The sequence below is a fragment of the Euprymna scolopes genome, chromosome 7 (assembly GCF_053919585.1).
Source record: "Euprymna scolopes isolate OS-2025 chromosome 7, ASM5391958v1, whole genome shotgun sequence".
Classification (NCBI taxonomy): domain Eukaryota; kingdom Metazoa; phylum Mollusca; class Cephalopoda; order Sepiida; family Sepiolidae; genus Euprymna; species Euprymna scolopes.
This window is the reverse complement of record NC_136488.1, coordinates 161,337,979-161,350,230: the sequence shown is the minus strand read 5'-3', so window position 1 is coordinate 161,350,230 and position 12,252 is coordinate 161,337,979. Positions and strand designations below refer to the sequence as shown.

At 30.9% G+C, this 12,252-nt stretch overlaps 1 protein-coding gene across 4 annotated transcripts in view; it reads right to left on the bottom strand.

The window, feature by feature from the left end:
• LOC145280217 (adenomatous polyposis coli protein-like) overlaps positions 1–12,252 on the bottom strand; it is a 306,855-nt gene that overhangs the window by 17,996 nt on the left and 276,607 nt on the right. For all 4 annotated transcript variants that reach the window (XM_080132000.1, XM_080131999.1, XM_080132002.1 and 1 more), the window contains one exon: positions 7,366–7,617. In XM_080132000.1, coding sequence (XP_079988126.1) covers positions 7,366–7,617 — 252 coding nt within the window. The remainder of the gene's footprint in view (positions 1–7,365; positions 7,618–12,252) is intronic.

Below are 12,252 nucleotides of genomic sequence, written 5' to 3'. Positions count from 1 at the left end.
TGATATAAACATTAGAAAATAAAGTGAAATGCATTCCATATGATCTTGTTTATTCATTTTTTTTCTTGCAGACTGTTATCCTCATCTTCATTGTTGTTGTTGTTCACAAGCTGAAGAAGGTAGGAGGACGAGTTTTTTTTGTTTTTTTTACATAGGAGTCACCACTTATCAAGGCCCGGAGGTCACTCAAGGATAAGGGTTATAGAGTGTACAGTAGTCAATGAGATAATATTGTAGTAATCGTTAATAATGGAAATTTGGTAAATTGGATTACTTAAGGGGATGGTTCATCAAGAATTTGTATATGTTGGACTTGAAGACAACCAAGTTGTATTCAGCTAGGAAGCAGGCAAATGGAAGAGAGTTGGCTGAAACATGATGAAACAATAACTATGAAGATGAGGATAACAGTCTTCAAAAAAATAAATACTCAAATCATGAAGTCTCATCTCAAAGGATTCCAAAAAAAATAAAAATAAAATGTAATATGATCTTGTGTTTAGAAAATTTTAGATTTGGTCCTAACAAAAAAAATAAATGAATAAAAAAAAAAATAAAAACAAAAAATTTACATTGTTCTTGTAAGGGAATGCTTAAAGCATTTTAGCCTGCAAACACGGATATAGAACTGTTCTTCCTAAATCGACGATTCTTTTTTATACGACCCAATCACTTTTCACGCAGAAATCCCTCCTCCTTTCATGAATCTTGATGCATAAAGTAAAAGCAGGATAAAATACGCCAATCAAGACAGTGGAGAAAGATTTGACCAAATAGGGCTGTAAACCCCGCCCCCCACCCATTTTTTAAAAAATATATTTTTTACTCAGAGGAGGGAAGGAGATAAATAGATATTTATTATTTTTTTTTTTTTAATAGAAATCACTCCAGACTAAGCATGAAGCTACTTGATCCAAGAAGCTGATTGTCTTCAAGTCCAACATAAACAAGTTCTTGATGAACCGTCCCTCTAAGTAATCCAATTTACAAAATTCCCACTACTTATGTTTACCAAGCTATAATCACATTGACTAATGTATATCCACTAACCCTTCTCCTCGAGTGGCCTCCGGGCCTTGATAAGTGGTGATTCCTTATAAAAAAAAAAAAAAAAAAAGAAGCTAACAAGAACAAAGGATGATTATACAAGAGATACCTATTGGTCTTAGTCATGAAAAGATCAAGGTAGGAGAAAACGGTCAGCAGGAAGAGAGTTCCACAATCTTGCAGTCCTTGGAAAGAAGCTAGTAGAATAGGAAGCTGTATTACGATGAGGTATTAAAAAAGAAAATTGATGGAGTTAAACAAATTGGAACAAAGTAAGCCAGGAATAGATCAGATAATTCTGAAGAACATAATGACATGACAATATAATGATAGAAGTATTAAGATACTGCAGTTTACTTCTGCCAAATAAAAGAAAAAGCTTTACTCAAACTTTCTTTAATATCACAAATCAATTTTTACAAGAACAAAATAATGTCTTCAATCATTTGCTAACACTTTTAAAGACGCAGATACATTTGCAAGAAAAAGAAACAGGAAAATACAAAAATTAAAATTTAAAAAAAATGTAAAAACAAAAATATATTTGATTACAACATTACTAATAGCATACATACAATAAAAAAAAATTTTTTTTTAGAAATATAAATTAAATTTACCTGTACATATATTTTTAACTGAGGAAAAAATACAATTTTTTTTTCTAGTAATTAACACACATTAATCCATAATATGACAAACTCCAATTGAAGTTCTGTGTGCAGCATTTTCTAAATTTAAAAAGTATATTTCCACTGTTTTGAAAAAGAAAAAACACTTTCAGCCAAAATTCTATTTTAAATTCAAAGGAAAAGAAAAAAAATATGGACGCAATCTGGAGCTGAGACTTAATTCATTTAAGTTTTGTTTTTGTGTGTAATGTCTGTCTATAATGCTAAACATGTCAATGAAATGTGGTTCAATGGCAAAACTAATTTATAAGTGACGCACAAAAATATGCTTCACATGTGGTCATAAAAGCCACCAGCTGTTGCCTACCTACGTAAAAAACTGTTTCAAGTTGATCAATGGTCAGACATTCACTTATATGTCATATCTATCAATATAAAAATACACATAAAAAAAAAAATCACAAACCAGTAGGCCACATTTGTATTATTTTGATTCTAATTTTTAATGGAGAACTGATCTATAGTTGAATGAATCAGAGGTCAAAAAAACAAAAAAAAAAAAAACACAAAAAAAAACAGAATAAATGGGAAAGAATAGTATTTAAAATTTTAGATAAATGAATGATATTGATTTGTAGTAAATAATAGAAGAGAATGTGAGTATGGCATGCCGGGTTCAATTTCTGTTAGGACTACTGCATCACTTTTGCTAATATGAGGTGCCTTCAATAAGTTTCCAGACTTTTTTTGTTACAGGCATTTAAAATTGTCATAGACTTGAAAATTCAGTATGTTATTGCTATACATCTTATGGGATGACTGAAGAAGATTTATGATTATATGTTCAAATGAACAGCTACAGCAGGAATTGGAATACACCCTACTAAAGCCTGATTGTCACAGCTAGTGAATTTTAAAAATGAAATCTGGATGTGAGGACATTTTAAAAGAACGATATGCAATAAAATTCTGTTTTAAACTTGGAACAAATGCCACAAAAACATATGGAATCCTTCAGACTGCTTTTGGACCATCTTGCATGAACCAAGAATCAGTTTTTAAGTGCCATAAGAGATTCAAGAAAGGTAGAGAGTCTGTGAGTGATGATGAGAGGTATGGGAGGAGGAAGGAAATTAGAACACCAGGAGTGATTGGCCAAATAAAGAATTTCATGGATATAGACCGTCGTGTGTGTATAGAGACAATAAGTGCAGTCAGTGTGGGAACTATACACAAAAATTTTAAATGCCTGTACAAAAAAGTATGAAAACTTATTTAAGGCACTATGTGTGTGTATATATATATATATATATATATATATATATATGCCAGGGTTTGTACAAATTTTTAATGCCCACTTTTAAGGGCTCTTCAAGGCCCTCTCCATACAAAATTCAAGTTTTCAAGACAAAATTTGGGGTTTGTTTTAAAATTCACAGTGATTTGCAAACGTGGTTAACAATGAAATATACAACAAACAAATGTAACCATAGCCAATAAAATTCACTCTGCAATCTTTCTGCATCATTTATTTGAGTTTTTAAGTAGTTTTAAATGTTTTTTTTTTTTTTTTTTTTTTTCATATCAAATATTAACTCTCCTTACTTTTAAATTTCCAATCAAGATAATTACTGTCTTGTCCATTTTTTCCATCTGGCCAGTCTTATTTTAGGTTATCACATGTTTTGGGAAGGGGAGGGGAATTTGTCATTGGAGAGTCCTGTTCACAGAAGGAAAGTTTTTCGGGGTGGGGAGAAGGTCATTGTTTATTTATGGCGGCTGCCACTACCCCCTCCCTCTCAAAAAGTTAAATTATAAATGAAAGCAAAATTAGAGGGTGATTTGCCCCTCCACCAAAAAAAATGTGAGAAAAAAATTGCGATAATTGAAAAACTAAGCCATCGAGGCCGAAAAAATAAACTTACATCCCTTTTATCCTAAGATAGTTTCGTTTTGTGAAAAAATAAACTTACATCCCTTTATCCTAAGATAGTTTCGTTTTGTAAAAAAGGGACATAACTCTTGTATCCACAATACTACTATGCAATTTCAAAAACAATGCATTTCGATTGTATTTTCAATATTTTGAAAATATTTTTATCAATACTTAAAAAAATAATTTCATAGCAGATTTTGATTTTAATTTTTTGACAAATTTTTACTGGACATAAAGAATACAATGTTCAAAGCCTTTTCAAAACATTTTCCATATTTTCAAGGATTTTTCAATGTAATAAAGAAGGTCTTTTCAAGACAAAAGTCAAAATTCAAGGACTTTTCAAGTCTGTGCAAACTCTGTAAAGATATCTATATATCTATAAAAGTGAACGTGTCTATGTGTCTATGTACATTTCCCTATGCAATAGCTGTAAATTTTTAGTCCACAGACTCGAAATTTAATATACAGGGTACTGAGATTTGGGAAAATCTTTGTGATCGGTTTTCGGCCAGAAATTTGGCTGTTAAGGGATCAAAGTTCAACGATTTGACCTTTGAGAACTCTACCAAACTCCTCCAACAATTTTGGGTCTGAACACTTGAAATTTTAGATATAGGTTCCTTGGACATGAATCTAACTTAATAACTTGATTTGAGCCCCAAACAATAAATGTTAAGGTCATAATAGGGGTCAAAGTTAAAAAAAAAGACCGTTTTTTTTTTTTTTTTTTGCTCAACATACACCTTCAAACACCCGGGCAATGCGGGGTTGAAATGCTAGTACGTACATACATACATATATATATATATATATATATATATATATATATATATCTTTACAGAGTTTGCAGACTTGAAAAGTCCTTGAATTTAAAATGGCTATATATATATATATATATATATATAACCATTTAAAATTTTTAAGGAAAAGGACAAAATTAAATTGGATCTCCAGAGACTAAAAACATTGCTAATTCGTTGACTAAGAATTGTTTTGTTATTTAGAATTAATTTGTTCAATTTTATTTCTGCCATTTTTCAGGGTCACATAAATATGAAACCTATGAGAGAGGAATCTTTTTTTTGATTTATTCTTTTTTGGATGAAGCAAAGTTTTGTTTATCAGAAATATGTTTATGAAATAAATGCTATTGATTTGAATTGATTTTTCAAAATCATCCAGCTGTTATTCACGTAAAAAAAAAAAAAAAGAAAGAAAAATCCTTCATCTAAACATGCATTTTATTTTTTGCAGATGTTGATATTCAACCCAATGAATTCATTGATACGCGAGTGGGTAACCAGTCAATGCTGCCACGCTAGACTGAATAATGCAATAAAAATAAACAAATACAACCAATGTCCACGTTTGGTACAATGCCATCAAATGCCCTAGCAGTTATTTTGATTCTAATGATTTTATTCTTTCAAATAATTAAACTTCTCAAGAGAGGAATGTAAATGTTAAGAAAAAAAAAAAAAAAAAAAAAGGCAGAGATTAAAATCAATTTCCCAACCTGTGGGAGAGGTGGGGACTGACACGTGTAGAGAGAGCAGTGCAAATAAAAAGCAACTTTTACCTAAACAACGCCAATCAGTTTCAACCAAGTCAAAATTAAGAAAAAGACACCAAATGCACATATAATGGTGGGGTGGCAAAGTCAGTCTTTAATCAAACTAAAGTCATCTAACTCCTCCACCCTTTTCATGAATCATCTGACGTCAGTGTTCATGGCAAAATTACAATTTTCTGTTTTCACAGAGAACTATCATAAGAGGGAAAAGGAAGGCAAGACGAGAGAAAAAAAAAAATGAACAAAAAAAAAAAAAATGAACAAAAAAAAAAAATGAACAAAAAAAAAAATGAACAAAAAAAAAAAATGAACAAAAAAAAAATGAACAAAAAAAAAAATGAACAAAAAAAAAAATGAACAAAAAAAAATGAACAAAAAAAAAAATGAACAACAAAAAAAAATGAACAAAAAAAAAAAATGAACAAAAAAAAAAAATGAACAAAAAAAAAATGAACAAAAAAAAAAATGAACAAAAAAAAAAAATGAACAAAAAAAAAAAATGAACAAAAAAAAAAAATGAACAAAAAAAAAAAAATGAACAAAAAAAAAAATGAACAAAAAAAAAATGAACAAAAAAAAAAAGCGAAAGATAAAAAAGTTAAATAGAATGCAGCACAAAACAATAACGCAGTAAAGCTCTAAGTGATTTGGCAGAAATAAAATTTTTCTTATTTTGAGAGAAAAAAAACCAAACAAACAAAAAAACAACAGGTTTTGATCAAAATAGTGGAGAAACATCTATGTGAGACTATAGTGATATAACTGGAAATCTGCTTGGGGTGGGGGGGGGGCAAGAGAAAAGAAAAAAGTGGAAAACTTGTATCCCTATCAATAATAATTTAAATTACAAAAAAGCTCTCATTTAATAAGATATGATCATTTTATATTCACTTAATACTAAGTGACAATCTGAGAAGGTCTTTTATTATTCTAAATAAGGAGCCCATAGCTTAGCATGGTACATATTCGATCATTGATGTGAACAGCTGAAAGGTACATTGTCCCCTCAAACAACAGTGTTTTTTTTTTTTTGGTCTTAAACAATAAAAGGAAAACAAAAACATTATGAATTAGAAGATCATTCATAATTTTCATTTAAAAACATTTGCTCTATTATTAACAAATATTTATTTGAGAATAGACATTTTGTTTTAAAACAGCCCCTTTGAAAAGTAAAAGATCTGCCGGTTACAAGGTAAAATTTGGTCTGTTATCAAATATTTATATTAACTATTTTTTGTACACAAACAGCTATTGTACCCCTAGATGGGATAAATTGTGAGTTCATTAGTATTAGGACCTAAAAAAAAAAAAAAAACAGGTTGATTTAAAAAAATAAAACTCAGATTTATTGAAAAAAAATAAAAATAAAAAATAAAATTCAAATTGATTTAATGTTTCATTAACTGGTTTCAATTGCTATAGGCATTGTTGGGGAATTGAAATTTTATTAGAAAACTAGCAATGGGTGCCCGGCGTTGCCCGGATGTTTGGAGGTGTATGCTGAGAAAAAAAAAAAAACCAAAAAAAAAAACGGTAATTCTTTTTAACTTTGACCTCTATAATAACTTCATAACTTTGACCCCTTAATATTTATTGTTTTGGGCTCAGATCAAGTTATTAAGTTAGATCCATGTCCAAGAAACCTATATCTAAAATTTTAAGTGTTTAGACCCAAAATTGTCAGAGGAGTTTGGTAGAGTTCTCAAAGGTCAAATCGTTGAACTTTGACCCCTTAACAGCGAAATATCTGTCCGAAACCCGATCATATCGATTTTCCCAAATCTCAGTATCCTGTATATCAAATTTCGAGTCTGTAGACTAAAAATTGACAGAATTATTGCATAGGGAAATGTACAGAGACACACACACACACACGTTCACTTTTATAGATATATAGATAAGGGCATTTCTGGCTTGAATTATTTATTTGAAATCTGAACTATTTCACTCCCCAGACATTCATGAACTGAGGATTAACTGTAACACTAAAAAACAAAATAAAATTTATAAGAAAATTGCAACCAAAATTGTGCGATAGTTAATCATCAGTCCAAGAATTGCTTTAATCATTGAATTGAACTCATACTTTATATTGGTCGGCACAGATGCAAAAAATAAATCTTATTACTTGACATAACAAAAAAGTTAGAAAAAAAAAACAAAAAAAAACATACCTGATTTTTTCTCTTCATCATCTTCATCAGATGAAGAATCCCTCAGTTGATCACAGTGTGCCCGAATTTGTTCAAGGAGTCTTAAAACTCTCGCCTCTCGCCGGCCCCTTTTATCATCTGGGTGAGAGTGTACAATATTATGTAGAGCAGCCGAAGCCCTGGCCCGTGCAGCCTTGCTACCCCGAGTATTGCCCAACAGACTGGAGTCCTTGTCGCTGCCATGCAACAGCTGGATGAGCAAGGGGAGACAACCTGAAATAAAAAAAATAGAAATAAAGTTCATCTTGTGAATGGGTAACAAATTGATATTTTACTCCAAGTACAAATTAACTTTGAATGCAAAAGCAGGTTCTGGGAACATGTTTACCGGAAAAAAACAGTTGGAAATAAGTCATACACCATCCACTAGGACTATGCAATTCCTACCACTAAGTACCTAGAAAACGAAACTATTATACCTGACAGTGATACAAGACAGGTAATAGAAAGAAGCAACCTTAGTAGAAGTTAATGTCCCCAATTATGCTGGGTTAAACAGAGCTGAGGGGGGAAAAGATAACGAAATACCAAAGTGTTATGTACGATATGAAAAGAAACTGGAATCTTGGGAAGATCTCCATCATTCCAATAATTATATGAGCAATCAGACTCATGAAAAAGAATTAAAAAAAAAATACCTGGCAAACATGAACCAAATCTGAGAGAAATACGAACAGTTGCACTTAAAAGGACAATTAGAATCTTAAAAAGATCTCTTGGTGCGAATATGTAAGAGAGCAAGTGAATGCCTGGCATCTGGTAGTATGCCCTATTCCTAACTAGAACAAAATTAGAAAATAAAAAAAATAAATAATTCAGTGGTGTAGTTTGCTTGAAGCACTATGTGTAACACACACACACACACACACACACACACACACACACACACACACACAGGGTGACCCCCCCCCAAAAAAAAAACAGAATTAAATTGTTTTTCTGAGCATTTTACAGTCAACGGAGGAAAAAAGGCCAAAGACCCTAGTGTTTTGATGTGATGTTTTGAATATAATAAACTAGTTATAACCAAAGTTTCATTTCATTCAGACAAAACACTAAGAAACGGGGCCTAATTAGAGTTGAGCCTGTTTTTTTTTTTTTTTTTTGGTCACCCTGTATATATTAAAGTGAGAATGTGTGTGTTAGGACAACTCTCAACCTATATACTCAACAAACTTTTGATTTACAGACTTGAAATTTGGTATATAGGGTATTCAGACGTGTGGAAAATTTCTTAATCTGTTTTCTTTCAGAAAAAAGGGCTGCTCAGTGGTCAAAATTGAAAAATTGGTGCTTGGTCATCGGATTTTTATCTGTTTCTCAACTGTTTCACGACTTCGCATGTGTGAACGTTCATATGAAAGTTTCCTTATGTTAAGGATAAGTAGGTTTAAAAACACTTTAAAGATCATGGCAAGCTGGCTCAATGGCTATCATACTTGACTCATTGTCCATAGGTTTTGGTTTCGATCTCAGCTCATTTGTTTTTTTTACTTACAAGAAGTGAACTGTTTAGAAAAAATATACTCGCATGCACATGTCTAAAAACAAAAATGGGTCATTATATAACTAATGTGATATGTAATAATGTAAAATCTCATACATAAAAGACACTCTGTGTGTGTGTGTGTGTGCACGAGAGTTTGTTTCTTACGGACTCAGAAATGGATGGGCCAATTTTTAAAAGAATTTCACACAAATGTACTTTATGCGTCTAGGAGTGTTTTTAAGTTTAGTATCAGATTACCTCTGATAAGTATTGAAAATCGATAATCGAAAAAATCCAATTCAAGAAGGGACAGTCCGATTTTGACCAAAGTTAACATCCTTATACAACCTACTGATTTTGGTTTTATGGGTCGATGATATTTTAATCGCATCAAATTGTGACATAATATTGACCGATGTTAGGAACAAATTAAGTGAAAGATTCAAAATGACTGATCTTGGCAAAATATCCTGGTTTTTGAGGATAGAATTTACCCCAAGGAAAGGACTTATTACAATGAATCAATCGAGATACATTGACAAAATACTACTAAAATTTGGAATGGGGAAGTGCAAGAAACGCTCTACACCGATCAAAAATGATATTAATAAAAATATACATGCAGAATCTGAAATAAGACAATAAATTATATCGAGAAATCATATGAAGTCTTGTATATTTAATGACTGCGACAAGACTTAATATATGCTATACAGTAACTAAACTATCACAAAAATTATCAAGATCGATAATGAAGGATTTAAACAGGGCTAAACAAATCCTTCATTATTTAAAAGGAACTAAAGAACAGAAGTTAGTATTTACAGAATCAAAAAATCCCCTAAAATAAGGATTTTTGGATTCAGATTGGGGAAACGATGATTGAAAAAGTATATCTGGATATTGTTTCAGACTATAAGAAAATGGGTCTATTATTTCATGGAAATCTAAAAAGCAACACATTGTATCTCTCTCTACGTGTGAAGCAGAATTTATTGCGATCACACACACACGACCCAGGAAGCACTCTACTATAAAAATATCCTAAAGACTATTTTAGAGCCAGAATTAACTAAAAGCCTTGTAGTAATTAATTGTGATAATCAAGCCAGGATAGTCTTAGCACAGAACGTAATAATCAACCAAAGATGTAAGCATATAGATATAAAATACCATTTCATAAAAAAGGTGAAAAAGGAATCCATTATTTTGAATTGCATATCATCAGAACAAAGTATCGCTGATGTATTCACAAAACCCACAACAAGAATAAACTTAAAGCGTTTTGCCTCAAAACTTGTTGGGGGGGGGGGTTGACTTATATTAACTTTCCACTGGCTTGTATGTATATAAATTTCTATATATTGAAAAAAAAAAAGTCCTGGGCAAGACGTTAAACTGCATCCATTTTGTTTGTATTAACACTTTAACCTACTAATGCATACCTTATACTTTTACTAAAATTTAAAAAAAAGTCACTTTTTTTTAAAATCATTTTCTTTGCAAATTTTCTTTTTGACAAATACTTTTTGCATGCTTATTTTAAGGTGCGCATAAATTACAATTGACTTTTATTTTTTATGCACATTAGTTTTCTTTCTTATTTATCAAAAAATGTCCTTTTTTTTGCATTGTTTTAATTAACACAAAAAAAACCTCTTTAAATGGGTACATATTACATGTATATTTATATGTATATATGTATGCATTTTTGAACACAACTGCATAATCAAATTTAAGAAATGGCTGCCTTTTTCACATGCCAATCCCTTTTTCAGGTAAAAATTAAAATCCATTTCTTTTTCTTTTCCGGACACATATATATCTATGTTTGACATTTGAACAAAATTAAAAATGGCGTTTTTTTTTTTTTTACATGCTAAAATTTTAACATCCAAATAATTTCTGATTTTGTTATGGAAAATTGAAAACAAAAATATTTATTTTTCAGCAGAATGAACCAAAGGGACTTCCCCATTACAAAAAATAGGGGGGGGGTGTTAAAATATTTTTGTCTTATAATAGGGTATGATCCCGCACAGTCGGGAGATTCTATTTATAGATAATGCTGCTAGGAACTGACGGAGCAAATTAATTCACGTTCTGCTATCAACCAATCAGAAACCAGAATTGCTCCATAAATATTAAACCTTTCTGTAGAAACTTTGCATATGTTTTCTTCGTGTCAACACAGGAAGAATCTTTTGCTCTGTAGATTCCAACTCAAGAACTGTCTAAGAACCATGCATCTCCAGAACTTGTGTAGAACAATGAATCATCGGAAACTGTTCTGAAACTAAACATGGCTTACAATTCTAGAGATAATATGGGTGCGTTCAAAATGAATGTTTCTGTTTGGAGCACAACTGAACCATGATACTGTATTTTTGAATTTTAAACTTTAATTCAAGCGATTTATATAAAAATAATTTTTATAAAAGTAGGTGCTCTACAGTGCAATGTAGACTACAATGTATTATAGACTATGTTGTTGCAGGGAGATATGTGAAGCTTCCTTCCGGTGCACCACAGTGGGTACCTAACTAGAGCAGACAATCGATTTGATTGAAAAATAGGTGACTGGTGATTTTGATGACAAGTATGGTGTAGAACATTCATTGATCCTCATTCAATTTTGGGCAACGGCAGATCTCTCTGCTAGTAGTCTAACAGCATCACTAATGACAAACATTGACAATAACCAAGGTCGTTCTACTTTATTTGTAAATTACACATTTATCAACAGAATAAATATACTCAGTTGCTGAATGGTAATTATCACCTGTAACTCATTAGTTAAAAACGACAATACAAGGGAAACAATCGAGCAAGGGAGACAATTCAAAACAAAAAAAAAATAAAATAAAAAATCTTTCCAATTTGCTTAGATGAAATACAATGAAATAAACGTTTATAGCGTTGTCAGTTTATTTCATTAAACAGGATTAAAACTTAGGTGCTTGTTAAAATAGACTTGACAGATTGATTTTTTTTAATATGTTGTTTTAAGCAAAGACACTATAACATACTTAATTATCATGTCGAAAATAGTAATATATCCAAAAAAATTTTTTTAAATTTATCCAGTAGAAAATTATTTATAGTTAAAAGTCATTTTTACAGAAAATTAGATAAAATTGCATTATAGACGTTATAAAGTAAACAAACACACAGGGGACATAATTTGGAACGCATATTTTAGATTACTTGGGTAACTTCCACTGATACCATTGAGAATGACATTCAAGTGAGCAAATAATTTGTTGAATGCAAAATTAACCAGCAACCTATTCCAATACAAGGGAGTTTTAAAATAATTTTTAATATTTTAGACAGTCCTGTTTTTTGCTTCCCCGACA